Below are 24,892 nucleotides of genomic sequence, written 5' to 3' on the forward strand. Positions count from 1 at the left end.
TTCATACTGACCATATCATTTTTCATACATATCACCATTTTAAACTGTATATAAATACTCTGATTTTACATTTCTTTAAAAGAGGATAGATAAGGACAGTGACATAGGTAGCAAAAAATTATGTAATTTTCAGCAATCCTATGCTATAGAGTACAAATGATCTCAAGTATCTGCTGGGGGAATTTTTGAAACATGTAGGTACAAAAAATTGCCTGTAATCATATCAATCTAAGAAAGTCTTTAAAAATTCAGATACTCAAAATCTACTCAGATTTACTTGGTGATTAAGAACCTCCAGACTTTTTAAAAGTTCCGCAGGTGATTCTGCTGCAAGGCCAACTTTGGGTACTACTGCTCAAAGGCCTAGTCCAAAAATGACACCACAACAAGCCTCACACAGCCACCAACTTGTTCCCAGAGCTGAAATAACAAAGCATTCAATAAACTTACCTAAGTGAGTTCATCTCTGTTTTATGAAGAGATGAGTCACCAGCCACATGGCTAAGTTTTTGAGCTTGGAATTTTGCCTTGTTCTCTAGTGATTCCATTGATTCTTTCATTATTAACATTTTAGACTTTAATTCACAGTTTTCATTTTCAAGCTATAATTTAAATTTTAAACATTAATACATACATGTCTTAATTTTATTTTTCTTAAGCATATTTTAATAACACTTCTGGAAGAAAACTAAGGGGAAAAATAGATTTATTTAAAAGTCCTTTAAAAATCATGTGTACACTTTAGATTCTACATGTAATAGGCATATACATTTATCTCTCCTTTTCAGTATCACTGGAATGAAAAAAAATGTATACCAAAAAAAAGCAAGAAAGGAAGAAAATAAAATATCTATGATAACAATAAAAACAGAAAGGGAAACAATTAGCAAAGCAAAAATTTTAAGAAACTTCTAAAAACAAAACAAAACAAAACCAGTACGTAGGTAGGCCTGATTTGAAAAAAAAATCATATCAGAAAATACTGTAACCCAAATGCAAATGGGCAAGACATATGAAAAAACTGAAAAATTTTCCTGACGGGCATAAAACATAAGCTGATTTAATGTAAAGACATACCATGTTTCTGAATGGGAATACAATACTGGAAATGTAATACAATTTCCTGAAATAACTAAAAATTCAATGAAATTTTAACAAGAATCCAAACAGAACTGTTTTTAAAATAAGGGGGTATGGCTTAAATTTCACTCTAAAATTCATTTAGGAAAAAAGAAATTTAAGAAAAAACAGCTCTTTCTCATGGCGCCTTGAAGGCAGTCGGCTACTTCAGAATGAAGCTGAACATCTCTTTCCCAGCCACTGGCTGCCAGAAACTCATTGAAGTAGATGATAAACACAAACTTCGTGCCTTTTATGAGAAGCGTATGGCCATAGAAGTTGCTGCTGATGCTCTGGGTGAAGATGGAAGGGTTATGTGGTTCCAATCTGTGGTGGCAATGACAGACAAGGTTTCCCCATGAATCAGTGTGTCTTGATCCACGGCCAAGCACATCTGCTACTAAAGGGGAATTCCTGTTATAGACTAAGGAGGACTGGAGACAGTGCAATTCTGTTCGGGTTGCATTGTGGATGCCAATCTCAGTATTCTAAACTTGGTCATTGTTAAAAAAGGGGAGATGCCCTAGCCAGTTTGTCTCAGTGGATAAAGTGTCAGCCTGTGGACCTAGGGGTCCCAGGTTCGATTCTGGTCAAGGGCATGTACCTTGGTTGCAAGCTCCTCCCCAGCCCAGACCCAGGTTGGGGTTCGTGCAGGAGGCAACCAATCAATGTATTTCTCTCACATTAATGTTTCTGTTTTCCCCTCTTTCTCCCACTCTTCCTAAAAATCAATGGAAAAATATCCTTGGGTGAGGATTTAAAAAAAAAAGGGGTGGGGGGGAGAGACATTCCTGGTCTCACTGATACTACTGTGCCTTGTTGCCTGGGGTCCAAAAGAGCCAGCAGAATCCACAAACTTTATAATCTCTCTAAAGAAGATGTCCATCAATACGTTGTGAGAAAATCCCTAAACAAAGAAGGTACGACACCTAGGACCACAGTAACCAAGATTCAGTGTCCTTTTATTCCACGTGTGCTGCAACAAGTTGGCAAATTGCTCTGAAGAAATAGCATACTGTACTAAGAAAAACAAGGAAGATACCACAGAATATGCTACACTTTAGGCTAAGAGAATGAAGGAGGCCAAAGAAAAACGCCAGAACAGATTGTCAAGAGATGTAGGTTGTCTTCTCTGAGAGCTTCTACCTCCAAGTCTAAGTTCATTCAACAGTGAGATTTTCTATGAGGAACAGATAAATAAATTCAGACAGTAAAAAAACAAACCAGAAAAAATTGGGGCTAGGGAAGAATGCAAGTAGACTTGCCTTATGAGATGGCAAAATAAATTAGAAGATTACTGTAATTAAAACAGTGTGAATTTCACATAGAAATTGACGAGGAAATACACGTACACAGATGTAAATTAGGGAAGGGGGAAAATAATAAAAACTTTAAAATTAGAGTTGGAACAGCCACTCATTGGAGGAAAAAATAGGTAATTTCTATTTTATTTTATATACTGTACAAAAATAAATACAAAATAGAATAATATATATATATAAATTTCAAACCCAAGAAATATTAGTAATAAATATGTCTTCCAGTTAAAACTGTAAACTAACCACACACATTTTATCTCCCCTCCCTCTGGAAACAGTGCTAAAATGGCAATAAAGGACTAAGAAAGCTATACTATATGCTCATCCTATCCTATATAATAACAGGGCAATATGCAAATTGACCCTAATGGTGGAACTACCAGGAACAACGGGTTGCTATGATGCGCACTGACTACCAGGGGGCAGACGCTCAACGCAGGAGCTGCCCGCTGGTGGTCAGTGTGCTTCCACAGGAGCTCTACTCAGCTATAAGCCAGGCTGAAGGTTGTGTGCAAAGCAGGGTGGAGGGAGCCTCTCCCACCTCCTCGGCAGCGCTAAGGATGTCCGACTGTGGCTTGGGCCCGCTTCCCCGGGGAGCGGGCCTAAGCTGGCAGGTGGACATCCCTCGAGGGCTCCTGGGCTGCCAGAGGGATGGCTGGCTGCCAGCGTAGGCCTGCTCCTCTGGGCTGAGGTACCTTCCCGAGTGCACAAATTTTCATATACCGGGCCTCTAGTAAGGACATAAAGAACAAGAAAGAGAACAAGAGTGGACAGTGACTTCAATAACTTGTGGAAGACAAGAGTAGACTGAATAATGACTCAAAATGAAAGATACAATCTAAAGCAGTTTCTGAACCTAAAAACTACTGACTTTGGGGCCAGATAATTCTTTGTTGTGGGGCAGTGGTCGGCAAACTCATTAGTCAAAAGAGCCAAATATCAACATTACAACGATTGAAATTTCTTTTGAGAGCAAAATTTTTTAAACTTAAACTATATAGGTAGGTACATTGTTATTAACTTAATTAGGGTACTCCTAAGCTGGCCTTTGCTAAAACCTCAAAGGCCAAAGAGCCGCATGTGGCTCGCGAGCTGCAGTTTGCCGACCACGGTTGGGGGGGATGGGAAGGATGTCCTCTGTATTGTAGGATGCTTAGTAGCCTCCCTGGCCAATACCTACTAGATACAAGAAGCACCTTCTCCCCTAATTATGACAACCCAAAATTCCCCAGATATTTGCCTCTTAGGAGCACCACTGATCTAAAGGGACCACAACAGGAATACCAATATGCAGCCTGATGATGTATCCAGAAGAAGCTCTGCTCGTTAAAACACCAAGCATTAGGTTGGGGTCAGGAGAAGAATTAAACAAGGAGACTGGCTGAAAGTCTATATACTGGGACTCTCACACCCAGATATCTCCCACCTCTTTCTAAAAAGTTCTCTTTGAAATAAAGAAAGTAACAAAATATTTTAAATTAAAAAAAAAAAATCAATAGAAGGGGTTAGAAGATAAAGTAAAGGAAATCTACTGGCTCTGAAGCCTTCATATCTGACGGAACAATTTCTACATAATGTTCTTCTTTAAAATTCTTTCTGATTCTTGGCTTTTTGTTTCCATGCAAATTTTAAAATCTATTGTCAGCGTTAGATTGAGATTTCAGACAGAAATACATTACTTTAAAGATCAATTTGGGGAGAACGTACATTCTTTTTATAAACATGAATATCTGTCACCTTTTTGTATAAACCTGATATATATCTCCACTTGTGTTTCTTCTTGAATGTCTTTCAATAAGGTTGCATAATGTTTTCTATAAAGAGCCTGGAAATTTATACACAAGTATATTGTATTATTTATCATGCCACTGGAATTCATTGCACATTCTGAATCCGAGGATTCCTATGTTTTATAATTCCTAGAAAATTATCAGCCATTATCTCTTCAACTACTGCCTCTCCCACATTCTATTATATTCTCCTAGAATTCTGACTAAACATATGTTATACCTTCTTACTTCATTCTCTTAAGACTTATTTTATATTTTCTTTTAATCTCTTTCCAGAGACTCTAGTATTTATGTTTTTCAGTTCATTAATTCTCACTTTCAGTTTCTACACAGCTGGAGTCACAGGAACCCTTCTATCTGAATAATTAAAAAAAAAAAAGACAAAATATATAAAACAATGGTTTTCAAGACACTGAGCATCAGGCAACAATGGACAGTGACCAAGAGACAAGAAACAAATGAGATGAGCCCTCTGATTGCTGCCTGAAGAATTTCCAGACTGTGGCACAGGGAAAGGAACTCAGGTGGAGTCTAGTGGTTCCCCTAAGTTCAAAAGACAGGACTGCGAGTCAAGGGAGGACAAGACGATTAGAGTTTGCAGGGCAGATGCTGGAGGAGAGCTGCACAGAGTGAGAGCTCTGGAGTTCTGCAAAGGGTGGCCCTTGAGTCTTCAGCTGAGCAGAGCTTAGTATAGAGGATGCTACTCAAGGTCAGGGGAAGAACCATCAAAGAATTAGAAGTAACAATACTCAGAACTCATGCAGGGCCTGGAATAGTTCCTGTTCATATCACTCATTTGAAAACAAATTAAGTACTAGCACTATTCCTATTTTACAAATAAAAAATTGAGGGATGGAAAGTTTAAGTACTGCTTACAGGTAATAGGTGATAGAGAGGGATTTGGACCCAAGTAGTCAGTCTTCGGAGTACAGAGTCTATCATTTTTATACAGCTGCTCTAGCATCATACTATTTTGTAATATCAAAAATATACAGTATATTAAAACTATAATTAACATAGTCATTCATGCAACACAATATACCCCAAATCCAATCTGATAAATTACCTGGTGATTAACATATGTTAAATGTTCAATAGTTTTCTCTAATTCTGATTTTCCGAAAAGACTCATTTCCTGGAAACTCTGAAAGAGAATTTTATAGAAGATGTTTGTGCACATTAGATAATACAACAAAATTATGAAAGTAAGTAATGCAAGTCTCCAGTATTATTCTACTTGTGTTTTTTTAAATAATAAAATGTTTTAGAAAGGAAATCATTAGACATGAAAAAAACACACGATGCTTTTGGTTGAAAAAAACAGTAACACTATACCTCCATGTGTGATTTTAACAGAAGACACAGATTGGCATAAATTCATTTCTAAAAATTTATATAGATTGATTCATTAGCATAACCATAAAGGGAAAAAACACAGCAGGTTAAGTATATTCAGGACTATGTCCTGAGAACAGAGTATAAGGGAAATAAAAATGAGATCAGAGACAGACAGGAAACAGAATACTACAGGACTATGCAAGCCACTAGTTTCCAGAATGGGCTGGTCAACAGTAAAAACAAGTGCTATTTTGGGGGTTATATTATCTTATCCAATTCTTGCTGATGCTAAGTCTAGGACAAGTAATATAAGTTGGTGTTTTCTGAGAATTTTTCTAGTGTGATTCATACTTCTATCCATGCTATTCATTAAAAATAAGTAGACATCTGGTGTTTGATTATATATTTGGTTGAAAAAGTCACTGTGGCCCTGGCTGGTGTTGCTCAGTGGAGGGAGTGTCAGCCCTAGAACCAAAGGTTCGCGAGTTCGATTCCTGGTCAAGGGTGTGTACTCAGGTTGCAGGTTTGATCCCCAGCACTGCTCAGATGCCTACGGGAGGCAACCAATCGATGTATCTCTTCAACATCCATGTTTCTCTCTCTCTCTCCTATTCCCTATCCCTCTCTTCTTCTCTCCCTCCCACTGTCTCTAAAAAGCAATGGAAAAAATATCCTCGGGTGAGGATTAAAAAGTCACTGTGCTGTATGCATTTTTTTCATTTATTAAATCATTCAACCACTATTGAGTACATACTATATACAAGCACTGAGTAAGATATTAAAAATATAGTAGTGAGTACAAGGTATGAAGTCTTGATGTCATAGATACTATAGGCTAGTAGAAAAGACAAACCTTTAAAAGATACTAGAATAAAAACCATATCCATTCTTCTAAAAAAGGAACTTAATGGCAACATACTGAAAGGGAATCTAGAGTCTAGGGTTCATTTCCTGTGTGAGGAAGTGATATTTAACCTGGCTCTAAAGAATGAATACATAGAAATTAGCCAGTTAAGGGAATTGAAAGGCATTTTTCAATAGCCTATGTAGAAAGTTGGGGCAAGAAAAGTCCATTAAACCTGGAGTGGAGAAAATGAGCAATGGGGAAAAGAGGGACATGAATTTGGGGGGAAAAGCTAGATCCTGAAGTAGGCAAAGGTCAATCACTGAAATCCTTGAAAACAGTTCATGGATTTTAAATGGGAAGTGACGTGACTGGATATACACATCTTTGAAAGATGACTCTGACTTTAGTTTGAAACATAGATTTGTGAGCCATCTAATAAATACCCTAATGCACTTGAGAATAATGGCCAAAACAGGATGGTAGCAAGGGAATGGAAAGAACTAGATAGATTCAAGAGAAACTCATGTGACCTCAGACTCCTTGTGACTTCATAGGTAGGTGATCTTGGGCAAATTATAAAACTCACTGTAATTCATAGACCACATCTGTAAGGATTACCTATCTGAAAAGGCAACTGTCAAGATTTACTGAAAAAGTCCATGTAAAAGCACTGAGCACAGAGCCTCCACACATGAAAAGGACTAAATAAATGTTAAATATTATTTAAGAGGTAGCATTGATAAGACTTGGTGATTGAGAGAGATGAGCTTTCAGGGAGGGAAGAGTCAGTGAATGCCTGGGTTTGACAACTGGGTGGATAGTGGCATAACAGAAAACTATTAGAGCAGGCTTAAGGATTGAGATGATTAATTCAGTTTTTAAGTAAAAGATCTGTTGTAAACTCACAAATCCTGGCTCCTACTATCCAGAAAGATTCTGGTAATATGAATGTCACTTTTCCCGAGTTTTCAGTACTATTGTAGTTTTTTTTTTTTAATATATATATTTCTTTATTGATTTCAGAGAGGAAGGGAGAGGGAGAGATAGAAACATCAATGATGAGAAAGAATCATTGATCAGCTGCCTCCTGCATGCCCCCTACTGGGGATCAAGCACGCAACCCAGGCATGTGCCCTTGGCTGGAATCGAACCTGGGACCCTTCAGTCCGCAGGCCGACACTCTATCAACTGAGCCAAACCGGCTAGGGCACTATTGCAGTTTTTAAATCCTATTTTTATATTCCTTGGTCACTTCAACAGATTTGGAAAAGGATAAATCAGTAGCTTTTACTAAAAACTGTCATGTTGCATATAAGTTTCCCATTTGGTCATTTTAATACTTATTCTTATAAGAAACTAGAGGCCTGGTGCACAAATTCGTGCACCAGTGGGGGTCCCTCGGCCTGGCCTGTGGGATCGAGCCGAAACCAGCTCTCTGACATCCCCTGAGGGGTTCTGGATTGCGAGAGGGTGCAGGCCAGGCCTAGGGACCCCACCAGTGAACGATCGGGGCTGGGGAGGGACTGCAGGAGGGCTCTAGGGCATGTCCAGCCCATCTTGCTCAGTCCCGATCAACTGAACCCCAGCAGCAAGCTAACCTACTGGTCGAAGCATCTACCCCCTGGTGGTCAGTGCACATCATAGCAACTGGTTGGCCAGTCGACTGTTTGCCCTCTGGTGGTCAGTGCACATCATAGCAAGCGGTTGAGCGGCCTTAGCATATCATTAGCATATTATGCTTTGATTAGCTGAATGGCCGACCAGACGACTGGACACTTAGCATATTAGGCTTTTATTATATAGGATTACTTGGGTAAGGCAGTATTCCAAAAGATGCAAATTGAAAATATTCTTTCAGGTTAAATCTTTAACTGCAATTTTCTGATATAGAGACTACCCTAATAATGCTTAAATGTGCTTATTCCCTAATTTTAGCTAATTTCTAAACATTAATTCAATAACATATTTTTGGAAGTAAACCATAATAGTAACATTAACAGTTAATACTGAGTTCTTATTATGTGCTGAGTACTTGCTTTATATATATTAACATATTATATAAGGAATTATAAGACTGCCCCTAGATATGACATCAAAAAACATAAACAACAACAAAAATAAATTGGACTTCCTCAAAGTTAAAAATTTTTTGTGCTTCAATGAATACATTAAGAAAATTAAAAGATAACACACAGAATGGGTGAAAGTATTTGTAAATCATATCTGATAAAGGGGATTTTATTGATAATATATAAAGTACTCTTATAACTTAATAATAATGAGACAAATAACCCAATCTAAAAAAGTGCAAAGGATGATCTAAATTGACATTTCTCCAAAAAAAGATATACAAATGGCCAAGTAAGCACATGGAAAGATGATCAATATCATTAGCCATCAGGAAAATGCAAAATAAAACCACAATAGATAATACTAACCAGCAGCATAATAATAATAAAAAAAGGCAGACAGTAACAGTGTTGTTAAGGATGTGTATACACTGTTGGTGGGAATATAAATGGTACAGCTGCTTTGGAAAACAGCCTGGCAATTATTAATATGGTTAAATGTAGTCATCAAATGAACCTAGGTATATACCAAAGAAAAGTGAAAACATACATCCACATAAAAAGTTGTACAGGAATATTCATGGCACCATTATTCTTTATAGCCAAAAACCATGCAAATGATAAAACAAAATGTTGTCCATCTATATGATGGAATAAAAAAGAATAAAGTATTGAGATACATACTACAACATGAATGAATCTTGAAAACATTATGCTAAATGAGAGAAGCCAGACATAAATACCGAATACTGAATGATTCAATTTATATGAAATGCCTAGAGTAGGCAAATCTATTTGAGACAGAAATTGGATTAGTGGTTGCCTCTGACTGAGGAGGATGGGGGAAATGGAGAGCAGCTGATAATGGATACATGGTTTCTTTTGAGATAATGAAAATGCTCTAAAACTGATTGAGGTGATGGTTTAACAAATGTGTGAATACACTAAAAAAACACGTGAAATGGGTGAATTGTATGGTATGTGACTATCTCAATAAAATTGTGTTACTAAAAGAAGATAATATCCTTCCATGTAAGAAACCGCCTATTGAAGTCAGAAATTAATTATCGATATATATAAAAGGCTAATATGCAAAGTGCCTCCTCGGGAGTTTGATCACTCGATATGATGTGCACTGAGCACCAGGGGGTGGCGCAGAACATGGCAGGTAACCAGGGGCGGTGGCAAGGCACCTAGGGAGTGAGGGAAGAAGGAAGCAGGGAGGCCGGTGCACGGGAGGCGAGGGAAGGAGGAGGCAGGGAGGCAGGGAACCTGATCGGCCCTGATCGGGGGCCAAGCCTAGGGACCCTACCCATGCACGAATTTCGTGCACTGGGCCTCTAGTCTTCTATAAAGAACCAGATAAGTATTTTCATCCTTATGAACCAGAAACATAGTTTCTGTTGTAATTACTAAATTCTGCCATTGCAGAAAAAAAAAGGCCACATAGAACATGCAAATGAATGAGCACCGTATTCTAACAACATTTACCAATAATGAAATTTGAATTTCAAAAATTTCAGTTGTCATAAAATTTTCTTCTTTTGATAACTTTCCAATGATTTAAAAATGTAAACACCATTCTTAGCTCTAAGGCCATACAAAAACATTGTTTGAATTTAGTTGTACATTCTAGTTATACATTCCCTGATCTAGTTGTACATTCTAAATAGTCACTTCACAGAAAAACATATAGAAAGACCTCCTTTTTTCTCAATAAATTGCCTTTCAAAAATAAGTCAATCATATTACTTACTTTTAACTTGTCCTTTAAAGCTTCCTTTTCTGCTATAACCCTTCTTAAATCAGATATTGCAACTTCTTTTTCCTTTTCCATCAGACTAACAACATTATGGGAGACTGTGCTTTGGGTGGATTCTTGTCTTAGTGAAGATAATTCTTCCTGAGCCTTAAAGAATTAAAAGATATAAATAAAAAACACTCTGGATACGCTCCCAGTTAAAAAAAAAAGGGGGGGGGCAAACTAAACACATGCTACCTTTGCTCTCTTTCCAAACCCCTAGAAAATGAGAGTAAAAGGATTAAAGAAATAAGAAGAAGAAGACAAGGAGATGGAGGGAAGTGCCAGGCACAAAATTTTAGAAACCAGTTAGCAGATGGATAACTAGTAATTAATTAAACAGACCCAAGAAAGCAGAAATCTAAGCCAATGGATCAATTTGTACTGCAGAATCCTAAGAAAGTTCCAAAAGAGAAAACTACTTTACAAATTGACCTTTTAACTTGCATGTCCTTCTCCCCATCTTGAAGTAGCAGGATTTCATGGGAGATTGATATGGGAATAAATTTAGGTAATAGATACCATGCTTTGCTCAGACTCACTTGGCCTCTGACAACTGAGGCTTTGTAACTGGGCCAAGCTGTATAGATTCCCTCTTCCCTAAAGTTTCCTCATTAGGGCCTAAGTCCTTAATATCTAATTAGTCCCAATAATGGCTGCTACCCACTGTTTGACAAACATATCCCAATATGTCTGGATCTCAAGGATTAACTTGACTCAGAGTCAGTCTAGAAGTAGATTATCTCTAAGTGACCTGACAGAGAGGCGAGAAAAGAGGAAGAGTAAATATGAAAAATAATAGAAATCTTTGCTTTAGGAACAGGAACACAGTAGAAACTACTACTTACAATTCTAATTATGAAGAAATACCACAAGGTTCATATATTATAATAATTTAAGGAACATACACTGGTGGTTCCACTATAGTTAACTATTTCTGTGTAATCTGTTGGCTTAATTATAAAAAGTTCTTACTTCATGATATAAAACACTTAGTTTATCTCTTTCTGCTGTCAATAATTTAACATTGGCCTGTATATCCTCCATATGTTTCTCAAATCTTTCCAGCATATGTTGAAGTTCATCTCTTTCTCTTGTGATCAGATGAATTTCAGAATTGTAATCACCCTGAAACATAATTTAAAAACAGAAGTTATCATGTGTTATAATTATCACCACAAGGTTGTCACAAGGGTGCTGGTGGTAAGATTGACTGAAAGATGCTAACAGACAAAAAAACCACAAGTTCCTTTAATGTAATTAAGGAACATGATTTTTAATCTTTAAGGATAGGAGATAGAAGTGTTGGCAGTATTTGGGCAAATTTCATGGTCTTCAAGTTCCCAGGAAGAGACCCAGTTGCCAATGATACTATTTGATCAGATCTTATCCAATGCTTCAACTGTCATTCTCCTGGAGTTATTTATAGTGGTGGTAACTAAAGTATAATCCTCAGACCAGAAGTATCAGCAGCATCTAGGAACTTGTTAGACATGCAAGTTTTGGGGCCCAAACCAGACCTACTTAATCAGAAACGCAGGACACAAGGCCCAGGAACTAGTTTACCAAGCCTTCCAGTTGACTCTGGTACATGTTAATTGTGGGGGACCTCTCCAGGGCAAGGACCAGAAAGCACTGTGTGCCTGCTCACCCAGTGCAAGGAACTAAAATAGGCTAGAAAATTCCTCAGTGTTTCTGTGAAAATCTAAGATCAATGTCTCACACACACTAACTCCCAATTGTCCCAGCTGTACACCAATGTTAGGTCTATCTTTGCAATCAGATAAATATAAATATTTCTACCAAGGTGTATATGTACATTAAGCAACTACTTCCAACATTTAAAAAAAGATTATACCCATTATTCCAGTACAATTCAAAAGATCCACTATCTTTACAGAAATCGTGGAAAACAAAGATAGTAAACATAGACTTGGGACTACATCAGAAGCCCTAAATAGGGATAATCTGATCATTTGATACACTGAAAAGCATCCTGATCTATGTTACTGAGTATCTACTGTGCACATACCATGTACAATGTGGAGTTGGTAAATAGTAGATATCTGTGAGGTACCCCTCACCTGCAACTCGGAAATGAGTTATCCTCTTACTTAAATAAGCAAAATCAAAGCATGATGGATGAGGTCAGCTATTTGTACACCTTAAAGGATAAAATGTCTTACAGGACAAAAGCAGATTAGGATTTGAGGACTCAAGACTTAAATAACTATAGAAGAAAATCTGTAACCTAAATAAAAATATCTCAGAGATCAGAAAAGAAGCATTGAGTGAAAAAGGATTTGACAGTGTATTTTCATTATTGTCTACATCTCAGCTTAAATGTCACTTTCTCTAAGGAGTCCTTCCAAATTCTCCAATCTAATTTAGATCTCCTCTATATACTCTCACAGCCTTCTGAATCTTTCCTGTATTCTTTCTTCATCAACACACATTTATATTTGTGTTAATATATAATTGTTAACTCCCTTTTATCACTCCATTGTTTTCGACACACACACGCACACACACATACACATGCACGTGCAGAGTGCTCAAGGTTATGAGGATAAGAACTATGTCTTTACCTTGTATATCTAGAGCCTCAGTATATATCTGTTGAACTGAACGTGACTTTCGACCTATACCCGATTTGCTTTGAACCAGCAAACAGTGAGGAAATGAAACATTAGGAACTATATTTTATGCTAGACCCTTATGCAAATTACCTCATATAATCTTTACAAGAGATTTTAGTTACTGTCCTAACTTTGCAAATGACAAAACCGGAGTTCCATGAAGTCAGGCAACTCGTCCAAGTTCATAAAGCCATTTTGTGGAGTTAGAACTTTTATCAGGTCTCTAACTTCAAAGCACTGTCCACTACACTATACTCAAAACTTGCATTTGGAACCATGGTGAATGGGAACAGTGTCCCCCCTGTATATAGACAACAGAGAATCAACAAAGGTACTGTTGACAAAGATCACTGATTTTTAAAATGTCAGTATTTTTTCTGATTTACTGTAATCCAAAGAAACAGTGCCTAAATTTCCCAATAAAGCAGGGATTGAAAACTTACAGTTGAGACTCCTGGGAACTAGAGTGGGGCTGCACTCCGAAGTTCCCAGCACTCACAACTGTCTTACACTCCACCCGTTTCAATAGTGTACATACCCACTTCCCTATCATGCCTCCAACTTACTATTGCGACTCTAAAATGCTCTGAACACCTCAACTCCTAAACTTTGAAAAGTAAATTATTTATCCATGTCGGGTAACATTAGAATATTTCAAGACAGTAAATAAGTTGAAGGGAAAAAAAGTCTCACCTGATTTTACCAGTACCTTACCATAATCTCTCATGTCTTTCAGTTGTGAATCACACTAAGCAACTGAATGGAATATTTAGGTTAAAAGCTTTAAAATCATTATCTACTCAGTTCTATTTAATAAATACTTAACTCAATCAACCAATTTTTGTGAAAGATTCTCAAACACAATGAAGGGGGTCAATTCAGTAGTTTATTTTTCAGGAGCCTTATGTACAAATGGGGATTTAAAAAGGACTCAATGACATAAATTAATTCAAATTGTATTTTTCCACTAATTCATTCTGCTTATAATAGATAACATAAAATAGTGCGTATACTAACACCTGTAAATCAAATTCAGTCATTGGCCAATGAGGTCAAAAGCTGAAGTCTAATCTCAAAACCACTTGACAATTGACAGGATCTTTAGGAAAAAGATGATAGACCTGGCCAATTCAGCCAAGTCTGAAATCAAATGTTTTGAGTTTGAATGACTTCACTCCTAACTTTTCCTAATTTATCTAGAGTGTAGTAATTTTAGGGTAATACAAGTCTATGGGACTCCTATAGCTCCAAAGCTTAAAAAATAAAGAAAAATCTAAAGAATTCACATACTTTCCCTAACCGGTTTGGCTCAGTGCATAGAGTGTCGGCCTGCGGACTCAACGGTCCCAGGTTCGATTCCGGTCAAGGGCATGTACCTTGGTTGCGGGCACATCCCCAGCAGGGAGTGTGCAGGAGGCAGCTGATCGATGTTTCTCTCTCATCAATGTTTCTAACTCTCTATCCCTCTCCCTTCCTCTCTCTGTAAAAAATCAATATATTAAAAAAAAAAAGAATTCACATACTCATAAAACATTGAAAATAATTAAGATCTAAAACAGACACTGTGGTTTAAGCTCTCATGATTAGCTTTACCTAATATACATCTTTAGACTACCACCTTATGAACGTGGTTGTAGTGTTAATAGGATGATCTGCCTGGCACCCACTTGGACTTACTACTTTCTCCTGTTGTGTGATTAACGTGGAAGATGCCTGGTCTGTACAGTGTGATCCACCTTTCTGACTAGTCCAAGGCAGGGAACGGCATGAAGCCATGTTGCCCGCCATGTGGACAAAGCCACTCTGCTCTGAGAGTAAATGCAGCTGATACTGAAAGTAAAGGTTAGAAAGAGAAGAAATGTCCAGTGGCATGAGTTCCTGGTTCCAGTTTCTGGAAGCCCAGATGCCCTTACACTTTTCCCATATATGTAATGAGCTATTCATATTGTATTTCCATTTTTTCCAGGAATCAGCATATCACGCTTTGTTCGTAAGTAGCTTCCCTAATTAATGCAGTGTTTCAATAGTATAGGTGATGGAAGAAAACAAAAATCAAAATTAAAAATTTTAAAAAGCAATTTTGAATTAAATGATAATTTAATATTTAATAATGTTATACTTAATACAGTAATAAACCAGAAGTTTGTTCAAAAAGATACTCTCTTGCCTTATCAATTACTCTGATAAAGAGATATTACCTTTTCTAGCATTTTAAATGTTGAAGGTTTTTCATGTGCAGAATAATTTGTAGAGCAAGATCTTCTCTGTATTATATGCTGGAGTCTTTCTAGCTCTTTCTTATAAAAATCTCGTTCTTCTTCTATACCTTTCAGAAATGTATCTAAACGAGAAGGTGACTTGTCTCGACGTTTTATTCCATGCTCTAGCCTCATCCTCTCAACTTCCAAAGTAAGTTCTCTTTCTGAAAAAAGAACATAATTAAATATTAAAAGTTGCATTTAAAATGTGTAACTAGCCAAATAAATATATCAATAATGTTTGAAATGCAAGCTACTAAAAATTATTAACTGTTTTGTATATCACCTATAACTGCTAGATATCAAAGAAGTAAATATTGAGAGGAAAGGAGAAAAATTAACCTCATTATTTATGTGCTATTAGTTAGAGAAACAAATACTAGTCTGTCTCACTAACTAGAACAAAGACTCCACAAGAGCAGGGACCTCGTGTATCTTGTTTACCATCGTATATGCCAGTACCCAAAACAGAACCTGGCACATAGCAGGCTCATAAACATTAGTCTAATGAATGAATAAATGAATATATGAATTCTTACACGTTCCTTAAAAAAACTGCATTTAGGGCTGGTACCTGGCAGAAAGGTAGCCTATTTCGTGTGTGTGTGTGTGTGTGTGTGTGTGTGTGTGTGTGTACTTCAGGAGATACAACTGCATTTCCTTACAAAGATTCTGTTCTTTAATTTTTCACTTTTAGAATAATCTTCCCCTTAGTCTTAGTAAATTCTATGACTGTTCTGCCTCAAAGAAGAATAGAATTCTACTGGAAACTATTCAAGCAGGGTTTCCTATACTAACTAGTCAAAATAAAAAGAATTCTGCAAGGTCCTTGAGGGAGAGTGATATTCTATTGTACCTACAGTATCGAGCATGGATTCTGTTATACAGCAAGCACTCTTTAAAAGTATCTATTGAATGAATGAAAGATCATCTCCTAAGAAAAATAATACATCAAGAGGAAATCACAATCACTTTTTAAGTTACCAACATTTTATATTTTACCTGTAACTCCAAAACTTTCCATTTTTTTGCTAAGTCTTTGCTTTTCTTGTTCAAGCTGATGAACAACAGTTTCCAAGTCTGATCTTATAAGGAGCTCATCACTCAGTCTCTCTTTTTCTTTATGGCATAAGTTTAATTCCTGCAAATTTTAATACTATAATTAAGATTTCAAACAACTTTAGAAAATATTATAGCACCGACTAGGGATTGAACCCACAACCTTTGGGTATACAGGACAATGCTCCAACTAACTTAGCCACCTTTGGGTATACGGGACAATGCTCCAACTAACTTAGTCCTTAGGCAAGGACTAAAATATATATATTTAAAAGCATGTTTATTTAACAGTAACTCACATTCATACATACATACATACATACATACATACATACATAAACACTTTTAGTCAAATATATGGTTTCAACTAAAAGTTACTAGTAATTATCAATTGTGGCTAAAAACAACATAAAACCTAAATGCTAATAGTGCTCTGTCCCATATCTTAAAAAATAAATATGTACTGTGCAATAAAAATTTTTAATGTTTTTTATTTTTAAAGGAGGGCAGGAGAAAGACCTAGAGTTCAAGACTACCATAGGTGTCTACAACTAGCTTGCTTATTCTCTCAGCCTCACCTGCACAATGGGGATAGGACCAGTAACAAGACACTGCGGATTCACTGGTGAGAACTGTCTATGGATGTGAAGCACTCTGCACAGTGTCCAGCACATGGCAATTGCTTAATAAATGTTAGCTATAGATATTAACACTTATTTTAAAAATACATAAAATATGGCACTAATAGAAAAGATAAGACAGGTCAGAGAGTAATTATAGCAACATCTTACTGTCAGCCAACACTGGCTAAAAATGGCCATAGTTCTGAGACAAGCACTCTGAATCACATTCAACTGTTTATAGGGCGCATACAAACAGCAGCAAACAAACAGCAAAAGTACCTGCCATCACAGAGCTAACATCGGGTTTTACAATGTAAAGACATCATCAAATATTACAGATGTTTGTCTACTTTCTGTTTATTGAGCTCATGGGAGAAATTTACAATATCTCTAAGACTCAAGAGTGAACAACAGTTAACAGGTTTAGCTAATTCAATTATTCAATATTGAACTGAATTGAAAACCTACAGTTGAATAAAAAGGAAGCCATTGTGATATGTTGTCCATAGTGAGTATATAAAAATCACAAGTATTTGAGCACCTATTATGTGCCAGCGTGTCACAATGGCTTCATTTTCAAATGTGCCTTACAACACTGCACTCTAGACCAGCGATCACCAACCGGTGGTCCATGAGGTCCGAAAGGATGGCGACCACTGCATTAGACTATATAAAGAGTTTACATAACAAGAAAATCTGGAAATTAGTATTAGTCGTTTTTTCCAATAGATACTCATTCAATTTAACAGGCTATTAACAAAATCCTCAATAACCTTTTGGATGACCACCCAGGAATTTCTGCCTGTTAGCAAGTTCTGTCAGTTCTAGACTATCTATAATAATAAAAGCGTAATATGCTAATTAGACCGAACAGCTGAACAACCTTCCAGACATCCTTCCAAATGAAGCCGTGGAGAAAGGGGCCGAGATAGAGGTGGTTAGGGGCGATCAGGCAGGCATGGTTAGAGGTGATTAGACAGGCAGGCAAGCAGTTAAGGGCGATCAGGCAGGCAGGCAGAGGTGGTTAGAGGTGATCAGGCAGGCAGGCAAGCAGTTAGGGGTGATCGGGCAGGCAAGTGGTTAGGGGCAATCAGGCAGGCAGATAGTTAGGGGCAATCGACAGGCAGTCGGACATCCCCTGAGGGATCCCGGAATGCAAGGGTGCAGGCCGGGCTGATGGACCCTCCTTCCCTCCCTCCCCCATGTATGAATTTCATGCACCGGTCCTCTAGTATAGAATAATATTCTATGTCTAGACTTATGCTGGAATGATTACTGTTATTATGATTTGAAGACTACCAGAACAAATAGTATAGCTGGGCAAACTATTAAGAGGACTGAGTGCTTTTAATAAAAGTCAACAGCACCCATATGACTATCAGCTAATTTTTCAATAAAAACTTTGCAGGCCAGAAGGGAATGGCAAGAAATATTCAAAGTGATGAATAACAAGGACCTACAACCAAGATTATTTTACCCAGAAAAGCTCTCATTTAGAATTGAAGGTCAGATAAAGAGCTTCACAGACAAGAAAAACCTAAAGGAGTTCATCACCACCAAACCAGTATTACATGAAATGTTGAAGGGTATTCTTGAAGAGGAAAAAGAAAAATAAATAAATAAAAAATATGAACAATGAAATGATAATAAATACCTATCTATCAACAATTGAATCTAAAAATCAAAATAAATGAACAAAGAATCTAATGAACAAAATAAACTGATGAATAAAATAGAACCAGAGGCATGGAAATATGGAACAGACTGATGAATGTCAGAAGGAAGGTGGGGGTGGGGGGGTGCGGGAAGAGATTAACCAAAGAACTTATATGTAGTCCTGGCTGGTTTGGCTCAGTGGATAGAGCATTGTCCTGCAGACCAAAGGGTCCAGGGTTCAATTCCAGTCAAGGACACATGCCCGGGGTTGCAGTGTTGATCAGGCAGGCAATGGGGGGCGTGCAGGAGGCAGCCGATCAATGATTCTCTTTGATGTTTTTATCTCTCTGTTCCTCTCCCTTCCTCTCTGAAATCAATAAAAATACATTTATAAAAAAAAAAAAAAGAACTTATATACATATATGCATTACCTAGGGACACAGACAATAGGGTGGTGAAGGCCTGGGGCAGGGCAGGAACAGGGGGGGAGCAGGGCAATGGGGGAGAAAAGGGAGACGTCTATAATACTCTCAACAATAATGATTTAAAAAAAAAGTCAACAATGTTATCAAGTAATTATCAATTTCTAGTTTTAGTATTTATAAACTGACAAGTAAAGAAATATTTAAAAGAATATAAAATTCCTAACAGATTTCACTATTTGAATTTAATTTGCCAACTACCACATATGAAAGTAAGGAATTATAAAATATAAATCAAACTAAATATATCCATACAAGTGGAATATTACTCAGCCATAAAAAGGAAGCAATGGATGCATGCTGTAAGCATGAATCTTGAAAACATTGTGCTAAATAAAAGGAGCCAGGCACAAAAGGCCACATATTATATGGTACCATTTATATAAACTGTCCAGGATAGGCAAATCGATAGAAACAGAAAAGTAGATTATTAGTTTCAGGGACTGAATAGAGGAAAATGCCCTGTTATTAGACAGTAGTGATGTCTGCATTACTTAGTGACTATACTAAAACCACTAAAATATACACTTAAAAGAGTGAATATTATAATGTGTAAATTACATCTAAGTTAAAATATATGTAAAATAAAGCATAAAAATATTCTTACCAAAAATTCTGACAATTCAATATGACAAGTACTTACCAGCTGAAGTTTTGCCATTGTTTCTTCAAGATTCCTCATTTCAGAAATATTTCTTTTAATCTCTTTCTAGGAATAAAAAGCCTATTAGGTAAATACTTAAAAATCAAGAATACTTAGCACTAAGTCACATTACAAATAAGGCCATTTTTCAAGTAGTCCATGCTCACTCTCACCAGTGTGATCTGAGTCTTTAGCCCTTAGCCTCAATTACAACGAAGAGGAGGCATAGTTGAGGCTTCTCTCTAATTTCTTGGCATCTTGAATACAGGGACCTATTTGTAACAGCTGAAACAAGGTCACTTGAAAATCTTTTTTTGCCTATATATTTGTAGGGCTTTCCTTGAACCCTAGTTTTTAGAATTCAACTTATGGGATTCTCATTTCCTGATATTCTTACCCTATTTGTTTTCTTCCCACCTGGTACTACCAACCTGGAACCTTGGTACTACAACTGTTTTAATTCCTTTCAACAATATTTTATAGTTTTTAGTGTATATGTCTTTCACTTTGTTGGTTAAGATTATTCCTAAGTATTTTATTCTTTCTTATGCGATTGTAATTGGGATTATTCATTTCCCTTTTTGAATTTTAATTATTCGTGTATCAAAACTCACCTGATTTTTGTGTACTGCTTTTGTACCCTGCAACTTTGCTGGATTTGCTTATTAGTTCTGTGATTTTTGTTTGTGTGTGTAAAATCATTAGGGTTTTTAAAATATATGATTATGTCATCTGGAAACATAATTTTACTTCTTTCTTTCCCATGTACTGCCTTTTATTTCTTTTTCTTGCCTAAGTGCTCTGGCTAGGATTTCCAGTACTACGTTGCACAGAAGTGGTAAGAATGGGCATCCTTACCTTGTTTCTGATCTTAGCGAAAAAACTTTCAGTCTTTCACCATTGGTTGGGGCTGGCCAAAACCTTAGGCACTATTTTCTCCCATTATATCTTATTAAGAGATGTATTTCCAATAAAATTTTAGTAATTTTACTTAATATTTAGTAAGTATTATCAAAATTTGTGACATCTGTCACACTGATCTACTGATTACTAGTAAGTGGAATGATAACACCATTCAGAGGAAAATGTTAACACTGTGAACCGTATAGTTACAGGACATTTTAAAAAATAAATTATTTCACATTATGTATTTTTTTTATTGCAGAGACTTTTGATAGAGTGATCATAAAAAGATATTCAAGCATAGGATAAAATTCTGTGAGGATTTCAAGAAAGGTTTATTTGGATTCTATCAGCTACTTTAAAAGAATGACGTGACAGTTTTATTTTAAGAGATCAATATTTACAACAGATGAAATTACATCCTTTGCATCTATTTAAATTTAAAGATGAAAAATATTACCTACCAACTTAAAAATGTGCAAGGACAAAAATAGTGTTGTTTTTTAAAAACCTTTAAAGGGTTTACGAACACAAAATGACAGATGACAAACTTTTGATGTTCACTCACAAAGCAGAGATAAAAGGACAGATAGAAATCTTGAAGAAAAATAGGAGTCTAGAGAACTATCTTAGATACAGGTGTGCTTCAGAAACACAAACAACTAGAACAAATGCAAGCTTTTAGAGAGTATAAACACTTTAGACAAACATGAATTACAAAACAAACCAACCAAAAGAACTGAATCGGATATCAAAAGGGCATAAGCTCATATATTCTAGGAGAATTAAGAAACATTCCCACAGTGTAGACATACCTTTGCTTCCCCAAGTTCTTTATCCGCAGTCTCAAGCACTTCTTCTTTATGTCTTTCCAACTGCTGTGCTAACTGGTCTATTTCAGTTAATTCTTGGCAAAGTTTTTCATTTTTGTTACTTAAATTAACAACTTCAGTAGTCACTGTTTCCTTGGTTTCCATAAGGTCTTGTATATGCTTCTCCAGGTCTTTATTAGCTTGCTGAAGAAAGTCAACCTACATTGAATTTGTAATTTGTAAGAAATATGAAATGAAAAATTATCCTAAATACTAAACTTTCAAAATTATATTTCAAAAAATACTATATTTTTAAAATACAAAATTTAAAACCACAACTATTTTACATTCACAAACATTTTGTTTTGATTTGCGAAACTGATAACATGTGGCTTAATAAAAATATATATGGTCATTGGCTTTAGATTTTCCAGCATGGAAGAAAAGGACAAGTAAAAAATTTGTGTGACCATTTTCCAACATCTAGTTCTAAAACTATGACGAGAATATCACTAAGATGATAATATTATTCTAGACCAGTGATGGGCAACCTTTTGAGCTTGGTGTGTCAAACTTCGCCAAAAAACTGAGCATAACTCGGGTAGTGTGTCACTTTGAGGAAAAAGCATTATTTCGCAAATGTTTCATCCTCGGCATGCGGCCGCCTCAGCGGCTGCGTGTCATCAGAAATGGCTACGCGTGTCAGTGCTGACACGCGTGTCATAGGTTCGCCATCACTATTCTAGACTGTGCTACCCAACGTAGTGGCCACCAGCATCCACATGTGGCTACTGGGCACTTTTAATGTGGCTAGTCCAAACTGAGATGTGCTATGAATATAAAATATACACAAGATTTCAAAGACAGCACAAAAATATAAAGAGAATGTACAATACCTCAAATATATTTTACAACATGAATTAGAGATTGAAAAAATATTTTAGATACATTGAGATTAATACATTATTAAAATCAATCTCACCTGTTACTTTTTACTTCTTTAATCTGGCTACTAGAAAATTTTATGTTACATACATGGCTCATAAAATATGTGTACTGAACAGCATTACTCGAGAGCTACTGCTGATATTGGTGCCTTCCTCTATTCTGGTTCATCCCGGGCAGCATTGATATGTCTAAATTTCTAAAGGTCATGTGTCATGCTTTATGGACTTTTTTCACTTTCAGGTCAAATGCATGACAGTGAATCCATTACATAGGCAGTTAAAAACCCAAGTTTAATTTTGGTACTTATTTTTTAAAATCCTTTTTTACATCATAAAAGAAATATACAGTCATAAAATTTTTTTAAATAAAGAGTATCATAAAGAAGACTATCCCATCACACAAAGATAAACTGTTAGTATATTTTGGTTTCTTTTCTTCCAGTGTTTTCCCTCTCTGAGTTCACATATACATTTTTCAAAAGCAAATTAAAGATCACATTGTATCTACAGTTTATTCTCTTCTTTTAAATACTTAACATTATGGTGTATATATATTCCTGCCTCATTAAATATTCTTTACAAATAAGATTTTTCAATAGCTTCCCCCTATATCTGAATACTCTGGCTCTATCAAAAATTTCCCACTATAAATAATACTTCAGTGAACAATACTGTCACTTTTACAAACCCGTGGACCATTATAAACAAGTTTATACACTCAGTAAAATAATAATAAAAGTCATTACCTGAATATTTAAATGAGCAATAATCTTTTCATTGGTTTTATTTTTGGACTCCAGAGAGAGGATATCAGAGGAGCGGCCACCGTCCAATGCAATGGACAGTCGTTCTATCTCTCGTTCTCTTAATTCAATCTGAAGACATAAAGTCATGACATCATTTTAAAAAATCTTGTTTTGAACTAAAATGATTAACACTGAATAAACACTTATTTGGCTATATTTCCATTTTTCTTATGTTGAACAGTGTGTAAAAGAGAATAACATATATGTACCCACTCTTTATGAGATATGAAATAAATATATGTAGAGCAAAAATAAAAAACATAATGTCAACATAAGAATTGTCAACATAGCTTTCATAACTATTTCTATGAATAGATTCTTCCTAATTGAGTTTTTGGTGTTTACTCTTCTCCAAAATTAGGAAGTGTTTATATAAAAGGAAATTGTTGAAACTGAGTCTGAACTACTTCAGTGCCTGGTGGAATAAATGTAGAATAAACAATATAAAACACAAATAAAAATGAATTGCTACTGAAACGTATCGAAAAGGATAGGAACTTTGTGTGAATTTAATTATCTATCATTTAGAAAACAAATGTATAATTAAAAAAAATCACTATTAATTATGAATTCACACTTACATGCAAGAATTTAGAAAAACCCACACTCTTTCAAGCTTTGGTTTAAAAAAAAATTAAAAACTAAGCAGTCTATTCACCCATTATTGAGCACAGTTCTAGGTATAGAAAGATAAATAAAACATGGTCCCTGACTTTCAGGAACACCGCTTTACAAGGAACACTAGCAAGTGAACTAATAGTTGCTGTGGAATTTGCTGTTTAATGATAAAATAAAAGAAATAGGTATATGGCACCAGAGTAGTTAAGGGAATAAATTTATTTATTCTTTATGATATGCACATACCTATAGAAATTAGTGAAGGTCTTATGAAATAAATATGCTCAAATGGTAATAATAAGTGATGCTGTGAAGAGGAGGAGGAGTATATGTTCCAGGCAGTGACACAGAAGTATAAAACAACATGGTATGTTGGAGGGAGTAGAAATGGCTCAGTATGACTGGACTGTAATATACAAGAAAACTAATGACTGGAGATGAGTGCAAAGAATTAGGCAGAAACTAATTATGATAAATATTGAATACTTAGCCAAGGAGAAAGATTACTCTGGACTAAAGGATGGATTTGATAAGAATAAAGCCAGAGGCAGGGAAACCTACTATAAGAATGGATGAGAGATGATTAAGGCCTAAAATAAAAAAGTAGAACAGGGTCTAGCAGAACAAATAAGTTTAAGGAGTACTTAGGCAGGAGAACTGACAAAACTTGGTGAGTAGAAGGAAGAGAACAGGATCTAGAAAGACTACAGAATGTTGACTTGGGCAGATGGTGAGGCTACCAACCAAAGCAGGAAACATAGGGAAAAAAAGAGATTTGAGGCAAATGATAAGTTCTGGACTAGGCATATGAGTATGAAGAGCCTTTATCCAACTGGAAATGCCCAGTGTTAAGTTGGGTATATGGGTCTGGAGCTCAGAAGACAGGTTCAAGCATGAAAGAATTTGGGGGCATCATTAACATACAGACAATATTTTAAATCAACATGAGACCACCTGAGAAAACATACAGGAACAGGAGAAGAGGTCAAAGTCAGAATCCTGGAAAACAGTAATATTTCAGGGAATGGGTAGAGGAAAAAAGCAAAGAAGAAATTGTAAGAGGTTAAAAAACAAAATGAAGTCATAGAAGAGTTTCAACGAGAAATTATCAATAATGCAAATACTACAGAGTGGGTCAAGAAAATAAAGAGTGAAAGTGTCCT

General features: G+C 36.1%; 1 protein-coding gene and 1 pseudogene across 8 annotated transcripts in view; one reads left to right on the forward strand and one right to left on the reverse strand.

The window, feature by feature from the left end:
- The window catches only part of CEP135 (centrosomal protein 135), a 71,182-nt gene that overhangs the window by 28,572 nt on the left and 17,718 nt on the right, over window positions 1-24,892 (reverse strand). For all 7 annotated transcript variants that reach the window (XR_013813428.1, XM_079768967.1, XM_079768963.1 and 4 more), the window contains 9 exons: window positions 23,052-23,180; window positions 21,362-21,577; window positions 19,644-19,709; window positions 16,183-16,321; window positions 15,121-15,344; window positions 11,259-11,411; window positions 10,239-10,391; window positions 5,295-5,372; window positions 451-602 (listed from right to left, as the gene is read on the reverse strand). Coding sequence is in view for 6 of the 7 variants with exons in the window: in XM_079768967.1 (XP_079625093.1) it covers window positions 451-602; window positions 5,295-5,372; window positions 10,239-10,391; window positions 11,259-11,411; window positions 15,121-15,344; window positions 16,183-16,321; window positions 19,644-19,709; window positions 21,362-21,577; window positions 23,052-23,180 (1,310 nt within the window). In the remaining variant the exon portion in view is untranslated. The remainder of the gene's footprint in view (window positions 1-450; window positions 603-5,294; window positions 5,373-10,238; window positions 10,392-11,258; window positions 11,412-15,120; window positions 15,345-16,182; window positions 16,322-19,643; window positions 19,710-21,361; window positions 21,578-23,051; window positions 23,181-24,892) is intronic.
- Window positions 621-4,135, forward strand: LOC307098291 (small ribosomal subunit protein eS6-like; annotated as a pseudogene). The gene is made up of 2 exons: window positions 621-1,639; window positions 1,903-4,135. The product of its transcript is annotated as a small ribosomal subunit protein eS6-like (transcript).

This window comes from Cnephaeus nilssonii (assembly GCF_951640355.1).
Source record: "Cnephaeus nilssonii genome assembly, chromosome: 1".
NCBI classification, from domain to species: Eukaryota; Metazoa; Chordata; class Mammalia; order Chiroptera; family Vespertilionidae; genus Cnephaeus; species Cnephaeus nilssonii.